The 22,697-nt window shown below is 44.9% G+C and overlaps 1 protein-coding gene across 2 annotated transcripts in view; it reads right to left on the bottom strand.

Annotated features, from left to right (window-relative positions):
* The window catches only part of ACSS2 (acyl-CoA synthetase short chain family member 2), an 87,336-nt gene extending 65,146 nt beyond the window's left edge, over nt 1-22,190 (bottom strand). For both annotated transcript variants that reach the window (XM_068263749.1, XM_068263750.1), the window contains exons 1-2: nt 21,018-22,190; nt 5,249-5,444 (exon numbers count right to left, since the gene is read on the bottom strand). In XM_068263749.1, coding sequence (XP_068119850.1) covers nt 5,249-5,444; nt 21,018-21,129 — 308 coding nt within the window. In that variant the 5' untranslated portion in view covers nt 21,130-22,190. The remainder of the gene's footprint in view (nt 1-5,248; nt 5,445-21,017) is intronic.
* Nucleotides 22,191-22,697: the final 507 nt, after the last annotated feature.

Raw genomic sequence — 22,697 nt, 5'->3', positions numbered from 1 at the left:
ATCAAAATTATTGATCTGACTTGATGGAAAATCTTGTTCAAACTGGTTGCTGCTCCTTGTCCTTGTATTGTAGCAGAATAAGGGGCTAGAAAAAAAGACCTGTTGTGTTATTGGCGGTTTCCTTTTTTTAGGCTAGCCTCTCGTGCAGGGGTAGGGAACCTATGGCTCAGGAGCCAAATGTGGCTCTTTTGATGGCTGCATCTGGCTCACAGACAAATCATTAGGGGTTGATTTACTAAGCTACACTGCTCAAGCAGTGCAGCTTAATGTGGCAGCGCAAGCAAAATTTTCAAAGCAGGCATGCTACTGCTGTAGCATGCACTACTAACTTACTTGCGCTCCTCCCAAAACGAACAACAACTGCTCCAATTGTCCCACCCTGGACCCTGTCAGGTCCACTGACTTTGTAGGACCAGATCCCCGCACTTTGATTGGCCCAATAGGCTGCCTGTCATCCCGTGAGATTTCTCCTTCAAAACAGTCAAAGTAGATTACGCAGCTAGATGACAGAAAAAAAAAAAAAAAAAAAAGTATAGATCCAGTTCACAGGTCCTTAACGGACAACTGTGAGAATAATATGGAGGCTGCCATATTTATTTCCTTTTAAGAGGGAATGTCCAAGCAAATTAAAAAAAGAGTTTCACTTACCTGGGGCTTCTACCAGCCCCATGCAGCCATCCTGTGCCCTCGTAGTCACTCACTGCTGCTCCAGTCCCCCGCTGGAAGCTTGCCGACCTCGGAGGTCGGCAGGACGCATTGCGTACATTTTTACGCATTCCCGCTAGTGCAGGAACATCAACACATACATTTTTATGCGTTACTGGTTCAATGCGTAAAAATGTACGCATTAAACCAGTAACGCGTAAAAATGTATGTGTTGATGTTCCTGTACTAGCGGGAATGCGTAAAAATGTACGCAATGCGTCCTGCCGACCTCCGAGGTCGGCAAGCTTCCAGCGGGGGACTGGAGCAGCAGTGAGTGACTACGAGGGCACAGGATGGCTGCATGGGGCTGGTAGAAGCCCCAGGTAAGTGAAACTCTTTTTTATTTTGCTTGAACCTTCCCTTTAAAGTGAATGTTTACCGTTCAAAAAAAGGAAAAGTCAGATACTCACCTAAGGAGAGGGAAGGCTCGGTCCTAATGAGCCTTCCCTCTCCTCTCCCGGTGCCTGGTCCCGCGCAGGATCCCCCGTGGCAGTATTCGACCAGTTCGGTCAAATACTGCCACTTCCGCATGCCTTCGGGAGCTTTCGGAAGCCTTCGGGAGCACTCGGGCTCCCGATGACGCGGCCGCTCCATACTACGCATGCGCAAGCGCCCTCTATGACGCGCTCGCGCGTACGTAGTATGGAGCGGCCCGTCTTCGGAAGCCCGAGTGCTCCCGAAGACCTCCGAAGTCCCTGCGGCGGCGGACGCGAGCGGGGGAGCCAGCGCGGCACCGGGAGAGGAGAGGGAAGGCTCATTAGGACCGAGCCTTCCCTCTCCTTAGGTGAGTATCTGACTTTTCCTTTTTTTGAACGGTACCCATTGGCTTTAAAGGATACCAGTTACCTGGCAGCCCTGCTGCTCTATGCAGCTGCTGGCTTGTCTGAATAGCACCTGAAAAAAGCATGCAGCTAATCTTTTAAGATCTGACAATAATGTCAGAAACACCTGATCTGCTGCATGCTTGTTCAGGGTTTACGTCTAAAAGTATTCGAGGCAGAAGAGCAGCAGCACCGCCAGGCAACTGGTATTGCTTTAAAGGAAAAATATATGGCAGCCTCCATATCCCTCTCGTTACAGTTGTCCTTTAAGTGGATTAGTTATTATTATTATTTAGTATTTATATAGCGCCGACATATTACGCAGCGCTGTACAGTGTATATATATATATCTTGTCACTAACTGTCCCTCAAAGGAGCTCACAATCTAATCCTTACCATTGCCATATGACTATATTATGTAGTGTAAGTACTGTAGTCTAGGGCCAATTTTTTAGGGGGAGCCAATTAACTTATCCGTATGTTTTTGGAATGTGGGAGGAAACCGGAGTGCCCGGAGGAAACCCACGCAGACACGGAGAGAACATACAAACTCTTTGCAGATAGTGCCCTGGCTGGGATTCGAACCAGGGACCCAGCGCTGCAAGGCGAGAGAGCTAACCACTACGCCACCGTGCTGCCCACCTCCTTATATTAGGGAAGGTAGGTTGGCAAATTACAACGTCACATTCCACATCCAAGCAGCTAGATGAGAGCCAGAGGTTGGACCTCGCAAAACTGCAGGGAAATCAGGATCAGTACCTTTAAATTGTACCAGAGACGTTTCCTTTAAATGCCCATAATATCTTCTAATTGGACGCTGTAACGAAGCAAGGCTTAGCCTAATTGTGGCAGGCCCAGCTCATTAGTAATTACGCTCTCTCCCTATATAAATCGTGTTACAGATCTGCAGAGTGACGCACTGCACTGCCGCTCCATTAGCTCTGATAGATGCCGGCGTCCCCCGCTGATTAAATCAAAGATGGACGTCACTGTCTGCCAAATGGATTGCTGGCTGCATTTAACAGGATGATAGATTGCAGCAACAGCTGGGTGTGCTGCTATGATTAGTACACAAGTCCTCAGAGAGAGAGAGCAGATACAATTCCAGCGCAATGGCGGACGCAAAGCCGGCTGCTCCATAACATGAATTAATGATAGCGGGAAATGGAAAACATCTTGTTTATACTCAGTATCTTTCTCATATTAAAATAAGCTTTTGTTGACACTGTAAGGCAGAGGTGTCAAACTCAAATACAAAGTGGGCCGAAATTGTACACTGGGACCCAGTCGCAGGCCATCCTCAATGTCTACTGGCCACCTTCCTCCCTTATAAGTTTCTCTGGTGTCTAGTGGTCCTCCCTCCCCTATACAGTTCCCTGGTGTCTAGAGAACCACACCCTCCCCTATACAGTTCCATAGTGTTTAGTGCTTTCCCCCTACCTCCCCATATAGCTTCCCTGGTGGTCTAGAGTGGGCCATACTATAGCAAAGTGGGGAAAAAACATGAGGGACAAATTTAATGGCTCTGATGGCCAAATTTGGCTCAGGGGCCGGAGTTTGACATGTATGCTGTAAAGGGAAAAAAGTGTCCCTATGGGGTACTTACCTCGGGAGGGGGAAGCCTCAGGATCCTAATGAGCCTTCCTCCGTCCTCTTCATCCTGGGGATCCAGTGCTGGAAACCCCCAATAATCTGCCAACAAGCTGCAGTAGGGGCTTCAGCGTGCTGCAATGTTTACCTATCCACGCACCTACGCAGTACAAGCTTCCCCTCGTGCTCCGGCGGTAATAGCCGAGCCCAATCGGGTCCACTCTACTGCACAGCTGATAGTTTTTATTGAATTGCCGTAAAATTGTGTCTTTTATTGTATTGTGTGTGGCCACCTTAATGGTCGATCTGAGGGCCATTGGATAACGTATGGTCACCTTAACAAACACCTGTCACCTGATCAAACTAATCATATTGTTTTCCATGAGCTCTGTGACACACGATCCGAGTGATAAGTCATTCATCTGAAGAGTGGGTCACATCCCAGTATACTTCTAGCATTTTATCCTGGATTGGACAGACTGGCTCCTAAATTACTAATGAATATGTCCCTGTAGTCCTGTAAGTATACTGAATTAGATGATCAGAGCGGCATGTTAAAACATTTTACTTGCACTTAAAGGGAAACCGAAGTCTCCAAAAATACCTGTTTTTTTTTTTTTGACAGTCCTCCTCAGCATTAATGCCATAGCTGAAATTCTGCATCCCCACAGCTAGACACTCAACTAATACCCATCAAAATCCGCAGAGCAAATTTTGAGGCTCCTTCCTGGAAGAGGCAGAGCTTTGCGCAGTAGCTCTACCTCTACTCGCGTCAATCTCCACGGATCTCCGCCTCCTCCCACCCCTCTCAGTCTTCTTTCACTCAGAGGGGCGGTGAGAGGCGGAGATCGGCAGAGACTTACTGGACTGGAGACAAAGCTATGGCGCAAAGCTCTGCCTCTCCCGGGCAGCAAAATCCACGACCTGGAAAGTCATGGAATTTTGCCTCAGGTTTTGGGGGTAATAGAGTGCTCAGCCGCAAATATGTGGCGTTTCAGCTAGGGCATTAATGCTATAGAGGACTGTGAAATAAAAACAGGTATTTCTGGAGGTGTCAGACTGTCTTTAAAGGGAAACTGAAACTGTATACCCCCGTATGGACTGTATATACCAGCCCCCCCTTACATCCTCCACACCCTATGGACTATATACTCCAACCCTCTATACCCTTCCCTTATTCCCCCCCCCCCCCCCCCCATTAATGTTTTGCTTCGTATTTGGTCCTGCCAATAAAGCTTTTTTGGATTGGACTGGAAAGTGGAATATGGAGGTTGCCATCTCCATTCTCTAATAAACAATGCCAGTTGCCTGGCTTCCCTCTCTCGCCTCTAATAATGAAACAAAACCAAAGCCTCGAGCTCAGCATGACAACCGGGTAACAGCAGTGGCGTAGCAATAGGGGAAGCAGAGGTAGTGACCCCCCCCGGGGCCCCTGGGCCAGAGGGGCCCTTCATCCATCTTATTTAGCTTTTCATTGGTGCCATGCTGGTAATGAAAGCCTCTATATGTGCATAGTTATCTTTTTCCTTACTCTGATTACACCTCTCTGACACTGCAGCTGTGCTTGGTTAGTTTCTGGGCTTTATATCAATAGAGTGCTTGGAACCCCATGTAAAACTCGCACTAGGGCCCCAAGCTCCTTAGTTAAGCCACTGGGTAACAGGCACTGTTTACACGACTGAAGACAGTGGCCTCCGTATCCCTTTCATTTCAGGCGTCCTTTGAGCACACTAACATTCCATAAAGGCAAACAATGTAAATTTCAGCTACCGAAACTGTAGTGTAGCAATAATGTGTATTAAAGCAGACCTGAACTCTTGCACAGGGCAAAGGGAAAACAGAGAGAAATGCACCCTGTATGTATTTAGAGAGTTTAGCCTGTCCAATTCTCCCTCAACACAACTGTAATTTGATCTCTGTGCTGTGTTAGCTGGCTGCCTCGGCAGAGCAGCTAATGTCTGCTTCCATGAAAGCAAGAAGTAGATACACTGCAGATGTATTGCAGACTTTGTATCAGCTATAAAAGATTTTTTTTCTTTAAAGGTTATTATGCTGTTACTTATCTTTCAGAGCAGAGAGGTTCTGAGGTCTACTGAGAAGTTCAAGTCCACTATAAGGACACCGAGGCTTACCAGTAAAAAGCAATTTTGTCTCCCAGGTTCTTCTCTCGCACATTCCGGTCCAGCACATTGTAGCAGATGTTGGTGACTCCACCCTTCATCCACTCGATAAAGATCTTCCCTTTCGTCACATCGAAGTTATATCTAAGCAACGGCTGGGGAGGCGGGGCCTTCCAGTAGAAGTCATTGGCTATGTCACCCCAGAATGCTGTGCAAGAAAAGCAGAACACTTGTTATAATCATTCACAGCCCAGAAAATCTATATCCATTTGCTCGAAGAACCGGACGCTAGTTCCACTTAAATTAAGTATTTCAATTGATTACCATGATTAGCAGAGCAGCGGAGTGGTGGGGAACGCTTGATACTCTACTGATGGCTATCCAGGTGTCAGGGCTGTGAGCTGCATCATGGTTCCAGACATTGGAATACTCAGGCACACCTCAGGCTGGTTTTTCACTGCAAAAGTGTGGAGCGACAGCCGCACCACACTGCCAAAAACAGGCCTTCAGGGAATACCACGTTATTAAAAAGGTATTTCGGTGAGGGGGGGGGGGGGGGGGGGAACTCAGCAGATCCCTCAAGATATAGATCCACTTTGTAGTATTTGTAGTATAGTCGTTTTTTATATTATTAATTTTTCATTAGCAATTTTTTATAAGAATACACTGCCATGAATACACATTTTATTGTAGTATTTTTTGCCTACTACTTAAAAGTTCACTCAGTACTGGTGTCTAAGGGTGCATACACACATCAGACCATAGTCTTTGGAAGGGCGAAAAGGGATCATTTGCATATTTAGTAGTAGTGCATTGTGGGTAACCACAAATGTTCATTTATAACTGAATTATTGCAAATTTCCTTCTGTTTTAAGGCTAAGGTCACACTTGTCCACTTGAAAAACCATCAGTTTTCTGCTTTGGGTGTTTTTTCGCGTTTTTCCTGCATTTTTGGTTTTTCGTGTGCGTTTTTATGCATTTTTCATGCTTTTCCATTTTTCATTAATATTCATATTTAAAGAGGCTCTGTAACAACATTTTCATCCTTATTTCTTCTATCCTATAAGTTCCTATACCTGTTCTAATGTGCTCTGTCTAACTGCAACCTTTCCTATTTGCACAATGGCTGTGTTATCTCTGTTATATGATCTAATCTTCTCTCCTCTGTCGGGTCTGTCGGGCTCAGGCAGTCTGGCTGGAATGTGCTGTGCTGCTTGTGATTGGATATAAGCTATACACACCCTCTCCAGGCCCCCTGCACACTCTGTATGACTCACACACTGAGATACTCTCAGCCTATCATTTGATATGTCTTTTGTTTGTAAACACTGGATAAAAATGGCAATTAGAAGCCAGGATTGCAGCAGGGAATGACAGAAACAGGACAGAGGGGCCCAGGAGAACAGAATGAATAGAATGGTATGCTTTTTATTGTATGAATTTTAGAGTACAGATTCTCTTTAAGAAGGCAATTACACCAAGCTTTGCTTTTTTGATAGAAGGGCTTTTTGGTTCCTTTTATCCCCCTATACATTCCTAGTAGTTTGGGTCACCCTGAGCTGCTTGGTTACTCTGTTGTACTCGTCCAAGCCCTATTTCATACTGCCTTATCAATCCCTGCCACGTACTGATGAGGACCAAAAGTCCGAAACAGGCTGTCTACGTGTGTATTTGATATGGCTGTGTAAAACTTAAAGCTATAGGCTTGCTATACACCAGCGGTTCTGGATGCTTGCTTGGCCTTACAAGGGCGAAAAGGGATAATTTGCATATTTAGTAGTAGTGCATTGTGGGTAACTACTAATGTTCATTTATAACTGAATTATTGCAAACTTCCTTCTGTTTTAAGAAGGCAATTACACAAAGATGAAATATCACAGACCAATTTTACCCCCTTCCATGTAATATGAGAGCTATACCTACACAGTCTATTCTATGGAGCTGAACTCCCCATCAGACAGAAATCTTTGCAAGATCCTGCACACAAAGATGCTGTACACATGCAACAGATCAGTATCTGCAAAAGATCTGTTCCTGCAAAAGATCCATTCCTGCAAAATACATTCATAGTGTATGATATCTGCAGATCTCATACACACGTTAACAGGCATTCATCTGCATATCTGACAATCATCTGCATATCTGAAGATCCGTCCTGGAGATCTGCAGATATCATAGACTATGCATGAATGCATTTTGCAGGAATAGATCTTTTGCAGGAACTGATCTGTTGAATGTGTACAGCATCTTTGTGTGCAGGATCTTGCAAAGATTTTTATCTGATGAGGAGTTCAGCTCAATAGAATAGACTGTGTAGGTATGGCTCTCATACTACATGGAAGGGGGTAAAATTGGTTTAAGATCTTTCATTAATCTTTCAAGTGTGTATGTAGCATAAGCCTGCTTCTATTTTTTCCTCCTGTATGTCCTGAATCCCCCCCCGTTGTGGACTGCCTTGGAGCTCGTCTCATACATCTAGTAGTCCCAATTGCGTCCTTTATACACAATTGCTGTTGTAGCACTGTCCAATGAGGTACAGCGCTGTGGACACTGGAGGCAATACCCAACTAGCCGCCCCGACGTCGAACGTCACTGGAGTGCAGATGTGCTCCAGCGGACTGTGTGCACGTTTAAGAAGTGGATAGGCGGAGCAAGTTAGCGGCATTACACTACTTGACGGCAATTGGCTACAAATACCAGTAGCCTGTGAACCCCACCCGGCAGCCTCTGTAGAAGCGCGATCAGGCTACAGCGCCCAGCACAATGATTATCCAGCTCTCATCCCTAACGATATGTGCACTTATGCAGCACTTGTATGTAATCACGTAATGACTGGTTCACATGTTTTAAAGATTGAATAAAGCAGCTACTGAAGCAGTGCCGGTATTGTGTCTGATTGCGCTGCCTGTTAATTTGCACTGTCCCACATGCGCAGTAGGAGAGTGTGTGGCCACATTTCTTATTTAAAGGGAACCTTAACTAAAAAAACAAAAAACAAAACAAAAACAAAACATGAGTTTCACTTACCTGGGGCATCTACCAGCCCCCTGCAGCCATCCTGGGCCCTAGCAGTCACTTATGGCTCCTCCGGGCCCCAGCTGCCAGCTAGTTTCGTTTCAGCCGACTGGGAGTCGGCCAGCCGTCATGCGTACTTTTTTACGCATTCCCGCTGGTGCAGGAAGCTATAGCGGATATCAACAAGTACATTTTTACACGTTACGGGTTACTGCACCAGCGGGAATGCGTAAAAATGCACACATGGTGGCCGGCCAAATTCCAATCGGCAAAAACGAAACTAGCTGGCAGCGGGGGACCGGAGGAGCCATGAGTGACTGCGAGGGCCCAGGATGGCTGCAGGGGGCTGGTAGATGCCCCAGGTAAGTGAAACTCATGTTTGTTTTTTGAGTTAAGGCTCCCTTTAATTATGCTGCTGGTGGTATAATACTAAATATCTCCGCTTCCACACATCCTACACTCCCCAAATGTTCAGGGTAGGGAGGGGACCTCCCGAACGACCCTTATGCCAAATTGCAGCCCCCGAGCCCTGCTTGTTCCCGAGATAGGTTTCTGTAATCTATCTCGGGAACAAGCAGGGCTCGGGGGCTGCAATTTGGCATAGAGGTCATTCGGGGGGTCCCCTCCCTACCCTGAAAATTTGGGGAGTGTAAGAGGTGTGGAAGCGGAGATATTTAGTATTTTACCTCCAGCAGCATCATTAACTTCACACTGAGCATGCGTGCTGCTCAATGTGGAAGGGAGTTTCCGGGCAGCGCAATTAGACATTACACCGGTTCTCTTCTACTCTTCATATGTGTTACCGAAAGGTATTCCCCGTCTGGCATCCGGCCAAGCAGGAAGTGACGCTCACTTCCTGTTTGGTAATCAATGACATGCACAGAATCGTATTTCTGTGTGATGCAGATAATTGCGGCGGGCTATTTAAAAGTGTGCAAATTGCCATAGACTTACATGACGACGCAGATTGCCACAGGAGCCGAACGTAGGTATGCGGTCGCGTTAGATAAGGCACTTCCAGCACAGCGTACCACAATTTGGGGAGTGTGAACTCCCCCATAGATTAGAATTAGGCTGCGGTGGGGCACCGCCTCCGTGGGAAAGGGCTCCCAAGGTGATCACTAAAGATACAATTTTCCGAACGATTGTTCACAAACTATTCATCGTATAGGTAGTGACAGGAGCCCCCCAGTTTAGGTAGTGACAGGTTCCCCCGGCTCATTGGAGCTCTGAAGCTGGGCTGCTGCTGTCACTAGGCAGCTGGTAGCTGGGGGGTGTATGCCCCAATTTGCCAAATGTGTGGCGGACGCACATGGTGCCATGGGTGTATTATGGAGGTCAATCACATTGGGAGCTTTCTATAGGCTTCCATTATTAAGTGATTAACAGGCCATACACTGGGCAGAATCAGAACTTCCAAGCTTCCAGTTTTTCCTGAAATCAGTGTTTTGCTTCCAGACTGTGAAAGTACGACACTGTTTATTCTGCTCGTCCCAGGCACTCTGCACAGTTGAGTAGATAAAACTAACTGAACTTGCTTCTCTACAAAGCAAGAGGTTCACTAGAATTATTAGAATTATGTTCTCTAGAATCTGTCTTAAGGGAGAACTCTGTATATATCCTTCTCCTGAATCCTTCTTGCTTGTTAAAGTGAATGAGGGTTTTATATCAACTTTTGAAGGTCTAGAGTTGGCTGCAAAGTGAAGACAGGGATCACACTTGCCAGATTTGCACAAGTTTTTCTGCAATGCAAAAACACAGAGAATGCTTCCTTATGGAGATTTGTAGTAATGTAATTTGTGTTTTTCCACGGCAGTGAAAAAAATACCATCTCTGTTGCCCTCTTTCACACACCATGCGCGATTCCTATTGCCCAGTGTTAGCTGCCAGAACTGCAAAGAATTATCTGTGGAAAACCACGCCCATTTTACGCAGACGAACGTGTGATCCCTGCCTAATGCCATTAGCTTACAAAGAGATGTGTGCAGCACTGATGAGTCTTATAACTGTATGACTTGTAGTGTGTCATGGAAAGTGTCTGTGCTGTATAAATACGCAATTATAAATACCAGAAACAAAAATGCCTTTACTACAGTCTGACTCTCCACTATAACACTGATCTAATAGCACTGCTTTCTGTCCTGGTACTTATCTGCATTATTTTTACAGTCCCCAGCTCCTGTCAGGCATAAAACACTCCATTGAGGCTGACTATTCTACTGCCTGAGCTCTGTGCCTCTAATTCTACTTTCTCCTACTCATAACTGTCCGTTACAAAAACATTACTTTGTTTTCTACCTAAAGCTGACAGGCACAGCAGCCTCAAGGGACTGACAGGCACAGCAGCCTTGGCAGACTCGTCGTGGGCATCCCAACACCGCAGAACTCACAGGCTCCACAGTGGCACGGGGCTCACCAGCACCACAGCGGTGTGGGACTCACGGGCACCCCAGCGGCACACAACCTACGGGAAACCTCAGCGGCACGGGACTCGCGAGCACCGCAGTCTGGTGGTAGCTATATAAACAGTAGTAAACTGATTAAGATAATGCTGTAGGTGCACATACACAATTTAAGAGCTGTGTTACCCACCAGGATGGCTTGTGATCCTGTGTTGACACAGCAGGGCCCCTGTACAGATGCATTGCTAGGCAACAGCTAAGCGACACCTTCAGGAGAGATGATGGCACAACAAGCGACGTCTGGGAGGGGTAAGGAGGAAAAACAATGGAACCCGGTTGTAGCTCAAAGATCCTGCATGCCGGATCATTAGACAAACTTGGCAGGCACCTTTATGAATGCCCCAACCAGCTGCAGACAGTGGTATTACAAAACAAAAACACAAGCCTGAACTAGAGGTAAGCTAGCCATACTAATAGAGGGGACCCGATCAGGCTTGGCTATTGGGCAGCAGGGTGGCGTAGTGGTTAGTGTTCTCGCCTTGCAGCCCTGGGTGCCCGGTCAGTACCCCAGCCAGGGCACTATTTGGAAGGAGTTTGTATGTTCTCCAAGTGTGTGGTTTCATCCCACACCCAAAAAACATACAGAAATGTTAATTGGCTTCCCCCTAAAAAATTGGCCCTAGACTATGATGCATACACTACATGATACATACATAGACATGGGACTGTGGTAGGGATTAGATTGTGAGCCCCTCTGAGGGACAGTTAAGAGACAAGACAATATACTCTGTACAGCTCTGCAGAAGAGGTCAGCGCTATATAAATACTAAATAAATAATTGTTTGAGGCCTCATTGGGACGATGCATAGTAAAGCGACGTTCAAGTCACAATGCAGCATTACAACGCAACACAAAAAAGGGTGGTAATGCACATTAACGCTGCATTACCGTCGCATACAGTAGATATAGCAAAGCATACAGGCAATGAAAAGTATGTTGTCCTGTACTAGGTAACGTCTGCGTTTTGAGGTAACGCACTGCAGCAGTGAGTTACCATAACTCTACGCGTTACAATGCGACGCTAACATCGCGCTGTGAACGTCCCATATGGTGCCCATACATGATACAATAAAAACGTTCGATTTTCCCGTTTATTCGATCTAAATGATCGAATCGAATGAAAGTTGAAAATTTTTTTTTTTTTCGATCAAGAAATTTGAACGATTATCCCGTTTTTTTCTAGAAAAATCTGATCGGACATGCTGGAAAAATCTTTATATTCGATCTAATGGAATAATCGAACTAAATTATCTAGTCGAAAAAAATGAAAAATTGTACCATGTATGGCCACCAATAGGCTTATCATTGCAGTGCGGTAAGCTGTGTTATAAGAGAAACCGTAACCAAGAATTGAACTTCACCCCAATCAGTAGCGGATACCCCCTTTCCCATGAGAAATCTTTTCCTTTTCTCAAACGGATCATCAGGGGGGTCTGTATGGCTGATTTTGTGGTGAAACCCCTCCCACAGTGTGATGTCAGCGCCTCACAGCACTGAGGTACTGACATCACACTGTGGTCGCCTTGTTGCAATATGGGAAATAACAGCTGTTTACAACTGCCAAAAAAGCAAGCAGCATCTCCTTCCACTGATCTCACCAGCAGTAAAAATGTCACTATGTGATACATGTCTGAATGTAAATCAGGGAGAGGAAAGATTCTAAAATGAGCAAACACTGACTAAATCATTTATACATAATTATTGTAAAAATGAAACACTTTTTTTATTACATTATTTTCACTGGAGTTCCTCTTTAATAACATAGCTTTCCAACGTCCCACTGTGAATGCGACCCGAAAGAAAATAAATAGGGCAACCTCCATACACTTCTCACTTCAGGTTCCCTTTAAGATTTGTACCCGATTATGTCCACCCCTATAGTATCTATGACATTTTTACACTTGAACTGCTGCTAATTGCATACTGGTCATTTCATTACAAATAATGCACACTGCTAATCTATACTGTATACTGATTGGAGGGCCAGCGTTACCATAGAGGCAAAGGGGGCAATCGCCCCAGGGCCCCCCTGAGTTCATCCAGGTCTCTCCCTGACATGGGTCCCCTATGGCCCCTGCACTCATTTTTCAGAATAGTAACTCACTTATACCCGTCTTCATCCCTGCTGGCTGCCTCTTCTCCATGACCAGTCATTACGTGTAACCAGCACAGAGTTGCAGAGAAGAGGCAGCCAGCAGGGATGAAGTCAGGGAGCATGGATGGAACAGCACGCCGGGATTGGCGAGTTGCTATTCTGACAATCAGTACAGGGGCCCTGGGGGACACAAAGTTGAAGGAGGACATGTGGGGGGCATGGAAGCCGTCTCAGGTGCCCTAGGGAGTGAATATGCTAAGGGAGGGTGCAGGGGGCCCCCAGGTTATTTTTGCCGTAGGTCTCCACTGTAGCTTGAACCGGCTCTGACGGATTGTGTAGACTGGGCTGATCCCAGGACTTGTCACACTGACTACACAGATTTCTGTAACATGGATGGTCTGTCATATCTCAGCTCCCAGAAGATGTATGATTGACTCAAGGACAGCATTAGATGAGTGTGAAGCCATTTATTCTCCTGACAGATTGGAGCCCATCTAGTCCAGAAACCAGTAATGAATGGATGGATAGATGACTGTGACGTCTGACCCAACGCTGAACAGTAATGGAAATGGATTACTGCAGCTTGTATACATATACAGCATCTGCAGACTATACACCAGTCTTGTTCTCCTTGTAAAAAACTGCCTTGAATTTAATTGGCTACAAGAGGAGGGGGGGGGGGGGGGGAGCTTTTATCCATGGAAAATGACAAATGATCAAAATAAATTATTTTTCAGCCTGGGCATAAATATGAAAATTCACCCATTTCCCCTCCCAAGCCTGATTAAATAGTACAAATACAGCATCGCTCCCACTTTCATGCATTTATATGGCGGTGTTAAAGTGGACCTAATCTCTTGCACAGGACAAAAGGAAAACCAAGATAAATGCACCCTGTATGTATTTAGAGAGCTTAGCCTGTCTAATTCCCACTCATCTGTGACTAATCACAACATACAATTTGATCTGTCAGCTGGCTGCCTAGGCAGAGCAGCTAATCTGTAAGCACAGGGTTTTAAGCCTTTGTCTGCTTCCATGGAAGAAAGTAGACATGATGCAGATTTATTGCAGGTTTTGTATCAGCAATAAGAATTCAATGTTTTTCTTTAAAGGTTATTATGCGGTTACTTGACCTTTTAGAGAGGAAGTTCTGAGTTCAGGCCCACTTTAAAGGGGAACTGAAGAGAGAGGTATATGGAGGCTGTCATGTTTATTTCCTTTTAATCAATACCAGTTGCCTGGCAGCCCTGCTGATCCTCTGCCTCTAATACTATTAGCCATAGCCCCTGAACAAGCATGCAGCAGATCAGGTGTTTCAGTGGTTCAGACTTATAAGTCTGATCTGACAAGACTAGCTGCATGCTTGTTTCTGGTTTTAATCAGATACTACTGCAGAGAAATAGACCAGCAGGGCTGCCAGGCAACTGGTATTGATTAAAAGGAAATAAACATGACAGCCTCCATATACCTCTCTCTTCAGTTCCCCTTTAATAACAAAGCAATAACTTATAGAACTTAGATTTTAGAGGTTCCTCAATGAGTGGTCATGTGACTGCTCCATTCTCTAGCACAGCAAGAGTTGGGAACTGTATTTACATATTGATGACACATGCCTAGTCTATGTACACTCTACTCTTCTTGTGTCTGTACAGCACTTAGCCCCCCCCAAAAAAATATCGTCCCAACAATCGATAAGGGCAACTTTCATAGAGAGTGTGTACAAGGTTTAAAGAGAACCCAAGGCAGTTCCATGGGGGACAGATAGGACACAGAGGCATGTTCTCTGCTTCATGACATGCCTCTGTGTTCCCACACCGCCGCTCTCTGCCCCCCCCACCACCGCGCTGTAGCCCCCTCTCGGAGGTAAACATAGGGGAGAGGGATTCCCCGTTTAAAACCCCCACCAGGGACATTCCTGCAGGGTTTCCAGAGCTGTCATTGGGCAGCTCTCTCTTTCCCTGGCCCCGCCCCCTGCCGTTCCCCTGCCTCCCTGCACGCTGGATGAGAGACACAAAGTCTCTCCTTGCAGCATCGTAACCCAGAGGTCATGAAAGTGAAAGTGGGCCATTGCAGCCCACAGGAGCGGCAGTTTTTGCGGCTACCTGATCCGCTCAGCCTCCCAGATCAGGTAGCCAACATTTTTTTATTTTTTATTTTTTTTTATTTCATGAGCCCATCTCGGGCTCTCTTTAAAGAGACATTGAAGTGGAAAAAAATATATGATATCATGATTTGTATGTGTAGTACAGCTAAGAAATAAAACATTAGGAGCAGATATATGAGTCTAATATTGTTTCCAGTACAGGAAGAAACTCCAGTTATCTGTGCAAAAGAGCCACTGAGCTCCACGACTTTCAAAGTCACAGAAAGCTCTGTCTTCTGAAGCTTGTTATCTCAACTGTCAGGGCTGGTGCACACCGAGCGGCTTTTTGGGCGTTTTCAGATCCGCTTGCGGCTGCGGATCTGCTTGGTCAATGTATCTCAATGGGGTGGTGCACACCAGAGCGGGAGGCGTTTTGCAGAAACGAAAAATGCCTGGGTGAGGCATTTTTTGGATTTCGGATGCGTTTTTGCCTCAATGTTAAGTATAGGAAAAACGCAAACCGCTCTGAAAAACGCCTGTTCAGAGCGGTTTTGCAGGCGTTTTTGTTACAGAAGCTGTTCAGTAACAGCTTTACTGTAACAATATATGAAATCTACTATACTGAAAACCGCAGCAGCAATCCGCAAAACGCTAGCAAAACGCCTCATAAAAATAAAAAAAAGCGTTTAAAAATCTGCTAGCGTTTTGCGGATCTGCTTGCGGTTTTTGGTGTGCACCAGCCCTCAGTCATTTTATTTTCTTTTTCTCTTCAGAGGACAGGTAAAAACTTCACTGACCTGATCTGTAAAATCATTTAGAATGCTGAGTGGTGTTTAAACTGCAAATATTATCACGGCGGCTGGCGTGACAGTACTGCGCATGCAAAACAGTACTGCGTGGCAAAACGCTTACACTTCTTTAAAATCGCTACCAAAATCGCCAGAAACCGCTCATGAAATAGTTTACAAAATTCTCATTAAAAACGATAGCGACTGCGATTAGCAATAGTGCTTTCTAGTGGGTTAGCGCTTAAGAAAAAAAAACAAAAACGGCAAACGCTGATAGTGTGAAGAAGCCCTTAGACCTTCTTCACATTGCGCTCCGCTCGCGTTAGGCTTTAACACAATTTTTTTTTCCATTCCCGGCACTTGGGTGGGCGTTGTGGTTTTGTGAAAAGCGTTTTCTAGGACATTTTTTAAATTCACTCCCTGATGCAAGTCAGGAAGTGAACTATTTGATCCGGAAAAAAATAAATACAATGTATTTATTCTTAAAAACGCTCATGCATTTGCTGCATAAAGCAATTTTGTGAGCGTTTTTGCATTTTTCCTATACCTACCATTGAGGCAAAAATCGCCTCAACAATAGTCCAGGCAACGCTTTGCTGAGCGGATCGGAAACGAACCGCTCAGATGTAAACTGTCTCTTAGAAAATCATTGCACAAGCGCTCTCAGGTCGATTTTGAAAAATTGCCAGCGCTTAAAAAAAAAAAAAAACCCACAAAGCACCTCTAGTGTGAATGAGCCCTTAATGAACGTTTAACCAGTGTGCGTTTTTTCCTGCAGAGTCCTATGTGAAAGAATTATAAAGTTTTGTAAGGTTAGGGATGTACCATATCTAGAAGTGTGAGCAGCGCAGTTACTGCCAGAGGATTACTTATGTGGGAAATCGTCAATCTCACACAAAGCTCAGCCAGCCATGACATTTTCTCAAAGCAACCTGAAAAATGTGGAGGAGGGCAATGCCAGCTTCCATGTAAAATGTTAATTTTATCCACAGCCCTAAGGGCCCGTTTCCACTACACGCGTTGCTATGCAGAACCCGCTCAGTATCACAAGGAAAATTCACATCAATGGAGTAGTTTCCATTGACGCAAATTTACCTACGTGATCCGACACGACGAAACGCGGGGAAAATTATGGATAACATGCTGCGGTTGTCCGCCGACTGGAAGTCGCATGACGCCGCATCTGGTTGTGCAGCAGTAACTGCGGAGGGATGCGAGACAATGCAGCGATCGCCTCACATCCTTTACGCTGGTGGAAATGGGCCCTTAGGCCTCTTTTCCACAGGCAGTGAAATGTCTCTCAAACTCTCAGGGCCAGTGCACACTTAAAAGAGCTAGCGTAATCGCAAACGCTCAGCACTTTCAGGGTTGGTTCACACTGCAGGCATTTTTGGGTGTTTCTTACACGCGGGCGATTAAAAAAAAAAAAATAGCCCACCAAACGCTTGTGCAATGAATGTCTGTGAGAAGGTTCATATCATCGAGGGTCGTGCGCTGTTTGTTCAGTAAAGCGGTGTGTGCACCATTTTTAAGGAGATTCCGCCTCAGTGGAAAGTATAGGCGAAACGCAAACGCTCACAAAATCACTTTCTGTAGTGATTGCGTTCGTGTTTTTAAGGTCAAAAATAGTCCACTTCCTGACTTGCATCAGGGAGCGAATTACAAAACCGCTCGGAAAAAAAAACGCTTAGAAAACTGCTAAGCACAAAAACGGATTGCCCACCCAAGCTCCGGGAATCAGAAAAAAAAAGGTGCCTAAAAAACAGGCCAACGCAGATGGACACATGAGCCGAAACGCAATGTGAACAAGGCCTTAGAAGTGATTTTTGAAGGTTTTTTTCTATTTATACATAGCGATTTTTTTTTCTTTTTTCACAGTACAACTGCTAGTGTAACAAAATCGCTTGGAAAATCGCTCTGTTCTAGTGCTTTTCAGAGCGATTTTCCACTTTCCTGTACTTAACATTGAGGCTGAATCGTCTCAGAAATTCTGCAGGACCCGCGTTTGCATTTTGGCTCTGGTGTGACCCATCCCATAGAGAAACCTTAGCCAAGCACTTTTGAAAGGGGGGTTAAATTTACCCAGCGGCTGTTTTTTTTTTTAATCCATCCCACGCCGCATCATGTCACTACCGCGCTTCCTCCTTCAACCCGGAAGCAGGAAGCAGTGGTAGTCACGTGACACGGCTTGGGACGCGCCGTGGGACAGATTAAAGACAACGGTCGCTGGGTAAGTTTAACCCTCCCTCACCCACCCAGGTGCTCTAATTATCAGGATGAATTGCGAATGAAACCTGTTCAGAATTCATCCGGAGCTCATCCCTGCAGCTGGCTGTCATTGGCTTACCACCTCACACTCCTGCTATGCTGTAAGCAGAGTTGCACTAGCCCTGCATTCACCCATTGTGCCCCACCCGGCTACTTTTTCATGCCACCCGGCTAGAAAAAAAATTCTAGGGAGAACAATGGACAGCCCTCGACAAGCTGAGCATAGGGCCAGACTTGTAATTTTTACCAGGGCTGTGGAGTTGAGGTGCATACACACATGCGACTATAGTCGTTTGTAACGATCGTTCCCCGATCTTTACCAACGACGATCGTTACAAAAAACGAACCACCGACTATTAAGTCTAACGACGAACGAGCCAAATCGCTACAAAAGAAAGTTCTGTCTCGGCGGATTTTAACCAACGACGATCGTTTGCAAAAGTAGTACATCGTTGGAAACGATCGTTTGTACCAGGCTGGACATGCGCATTTCACTTTTTCTCCAGGGAACTTTACAATTTTATGCGCAGGCGCATTAAGTGCTTTTACGTGGTGTAACGTTCGTTCTAACGATGTGATCGTTACACACTTTTTAGAACTAACTTTACTCCGGTCGTTCTTTCGTCAATTAAAAGATCGTTCGTCGTTAACAACGAACGATCGTAGTCGCATGTGTGTACGTAGCATTGGAGTCAGAGCAATTTTGGGTACCTGGAGTCGGAAGTCGGATGATTTTTGTACAAAATCCACAGCCCTGGTAAGTACTATACTAAGGAGTCGGAGTCTGAGCCATTCTGGGTACCTGGAGTCGGTGGAGTCAGTGGTTTCATAAACTGAGGAGTCGCAGTTGGAGTCGGAAGATTTTTGTACTGACTGCACAGCCCTGGTTTTTACCTCTAAAGACCCACTGCCCGATCCTTAGCAAACATCGACTCCCCCATGGCAACTGACAGTCTAGTGACGTGTCTGTACAGCACAGACACAGTCTAGTGACGCGTCAAGTCCACAACTGCCACGTCCTGATCCTTGCAGATGACAGTAATTGGAAGTACGTACCTAGTTTTAGGCATTAGGTCTGAGAGGAGAGATGGGGTTAGCAATAGGTCAGAGATGAGGTGTGTGTGTGTCAGGAAAGGTCAATGAGATGCAAATAATTCGAAGTTAATGTACATTTTTATACTCATTTTCTGTAAATGTATGCAGCAAAATTCTTCATAATCTAGTAAGTTGGAATAATTTGCATCACCTTGATTATCTCTATTACAGAGTAGTGATCAGCAAAGGTCAGAGAGGAGGTTGGGTTTAAAGGACACCTGAAGTGAGAGGGATATGGAGGCTACCATATTTAGTGCACCTGATCTGCATGCTTGTACAGGATCTACAGTATAGCTAAAGGTATTAGAGGCAGAGGATCAGCAGGACAAACAGGCAATCTGCATCGTTTAAAATTAAATAAAATGTCAGCCTCCATATCCCTTTAATTTCAGGTAAGCTTTGAGGGCTGGAACTCACTAGAGCGATTTTTTGAGCGTTTAGGGAGCGTGAGAAATCGCTAGCGATTTCCCTAAACGCTCTGCCAATGTAAATGGATGGTGCAAATACCACAGAAGCGATTGCGATTAGCAAAATCGCAAGCGCAGGACATGCAGCATTTTGTTAGCATTTGTGCTTCAATGTAAAGTATATAATCACTGGCGTAATCGCTCATCAAAATCTGCACGGAGCGATTTTGCTAGCGTTTTAAAAGTTACTGCACACTGTAACAAAATTAAAATTAATTGAAAGGACCAATCAGACTTTAAACCGCTAATCGCTACACAACCGCTGGCAAATTGATACACTTGTTAAAAATCGCTCCCTAAAACGCTCAGGAAATCGCTTACAAACTGCTCATACAAAACGCTAGCGATTGCGATTAACGATAGCGTTTTATAGTGGGTTCCAGGCCCCAGGACTGGAACTCACTAGAGCGAGTTTTTGAGAGTTTAGGGAGCATGATAAATCGCTAGCGATTTCCCTAAACGCTTTGCCAATGTAAATGGATGGTGCAAATTCCACAGAAGCGATTGCGATTAGCAAAATCGCAAACGCAGGACATGCAGCATTTTGTTAGCATTTGTGCTTCAATGTAAAGTATATAATCACTGGCGTAATCGCTCATCAAAACTTGCACGGAGCGATTTTGCTAGCATTTTAAAGTTAATGTACACTGTAACAAAATTAAAAATAATTGAAAGGACCAATCTGACTTTAAACCACTAATCGCTACACAACCGCTGACAAATTGAATACACTTTCTAAAAAAAAAATCGCTCCCTAAAACGCTCATGGAATCGCTTACAAACTGCTCATACAAAACGCTAGCGATTGCGATTAGCGATAGCGTTTTGTAGTTTTGTGGTTTCCAGGCCTGAGAGGATGGCCAGAGTTGGGTATGAGGTTATAGTCACACTGAGGCTTGGCATACCCTTCAAAAGCAGCATCACAACGCAACATAGGGGAAAAGTCGCATTGCATATTATGTGTGTGTGGAGCAACTTATACAGTAAAGCATACGGAACATGCAAACTGTGCTTCAGTGGAACTGTTAAATGTGCACGTTATGCAGTACCGCATTGCATGCACAGTGTTTTGCCTGTGGATTCTCCCTGCACTGCCAACGTGCCGATGTGAACGTATCATTACAATATAAATTGTACTGCATTTGCAGCTTGGAATAAGACCAATCAAATCATCGTTGGTCCACTGCCAAGCTGCATAAAATGAACATATAAATTTGAATCACCTCAAAATCACAATCACCTCATGTCCACATCAGGAATTGTTAGACTCTGTACTGGCTAATAAAAGTGGCAGATGCCTATTCAGCAGAATTTGTGAGCAACACATTCCCTTGCAGAGCTGATATCACATCAGGTAGGCGTGGTCTCACCTTGCCACCTGTAGAATATTTTAGCAATTAGCTAGGTAACCCCCTTCCCTGCAACAAGTGCATTCAAATGATTCCAGAGCACGATACACTATACAGAGGTGCAAGACAACTCTAGGATTATAGGAACAGTCTACTCACCGTTGGGTTCCCTCACCGACCTTTCATACATCTCCTGGTACTTCCTAAAAGAAGGAATGTGAGCAGTGGCTGAGAATGCCGGGGCTGGCGGGAATAACTCCGATGCAGACATGATCACTACCCACCCACCAACAACTAGCCAAAAATAGTGACTATGTGCAATACAAAAGTAGTCTGTTCTGTCTATTCACAAACTAAGGTGAGTAAAACAAGGTGCTCTAAAAACAGGTCCCAGGGTCTACCTAATAAAATAAACTATAAATGATTTAGCTGCCAACACTCTAACCCTATAAGGGAAAAAAAGCACTGCAGAGCAACTGGGATAAATCAAAATGTATTACAATAAATCATCCCAAATTAACTAGCTGCCAGTACTCTTAAACCGCAATACAAACATTAAAAGGACGGATGATTAATAATTCAGAACTATCAGAATGGCAATATCAATAAATGGAATTACAACACTGTGCAACAGCTCATCCCAAATTGAATTAGCTGATGCTATTTTTTTGTCACAGCAACAGAAACATTATAAGGGTGGCAGATGAGGATCTAGTTGTGAACTGGAATTTAAACAGGAAAACAATGCACAATAAAATTCCAATAGGTGACTACATCACTACCCCAATAATTGCATAGTAATTGCAATAAATCATAATAATAACTGCAATAAAATACTGAGCAGAGGCAGGTTAACAAGAAAATTCCTATACAGTAAAATGAAAAAGGTCCTAGGGAATAAGTCAAGCACTGCAAACAATCAATACAAGAGACTTCTATGCAGTAACACAACTAAACAATAGGATAACTAGCACAAATACAGATTGGGTGACAATGCAGAAGAGGCAACACTAATGCACACAAGCATAACTTGACAAGGCAGAGGTGCAATAAAATAGAAAAGTCTACAATAACTCCAATATGAAGGCAAGTGATTTCCAAATCAAGATGAGGAAGTGAGAAGTTTAAAAGCTGGAGATCTCCTATGGCTTGCAGGATGCACAGGGCAATAGTGCTGCAGGAGGTTGCAATGTCTAGCCCAGGGTAGGGTGACCTCAGACCTGCAGGAATGGGGTGGCTGGCCAACGGATCGGTGACACAGTGTCCTCTGACAAGGAACCTGTTGTCACAGGCTGCACACACACAGAGGAGGTGTGAGCACTCCTTCCTTGTGCATGAGGCTGAGCCCAGAGAGGAGGGAGCTGGCAGCACCCACACAGGAAGGACGCTGTGCACTGCTAAACTGACTCCTGCCGCCTGGAGGAACGCATAGTTCTGCGCTTTGTGCTGTTATTCTGATGTATGTGCTGTTATTCTGGTGTATGGCTGGGTGTGGCTGAACACGAGATAGCTGCTGTCCATAAGCAACCTAAATATGATGTATGTATTCTGTAAACATGAGACAGATGTATATCAATAGTGTGTGAGAGAAAAATCACTTTAGAAATCGTGTACAACTGTCTCAGACTTCATAAGAAGAGGCAGCTTCCTTCTAAAGCAGGGGGAGATAGCAGGTAGGGTTCTCAGTGCAGTCTGTGAGAGAATTCTCTGAGGGAGGTGAGATGTATTGGTCTCTATTCACAGTACAGTAGAATCCCTTTATAAAACTCCAAGGGACCAGAAAAAGTAGTTTACTAGATCAGAATTGGTCATACATTGTGTATTTATATACCCTGACCA

Source organism: Hyperolius riggenbachi, chromosome 12, assembly GCF_040937935.1.
Source record: "Hyperolius riggenbachi isolate aHypRig1 chromosome 12, aHypRig1.pri, whole genome shotgun sequence".
In the NCBI taxonomy this organism is placed as follows: domain Eukaryota; kingdom Metazoa; phylum Chordata; class Amphibia; order Anura; family Hyperoliidae; genus Hyperolius; species Hyperolius riggenbachi.
Note: the sequence above shows the minus strand (reverse complement) of the source record. Positions and strands in the feature narration are given on the sequence as shown.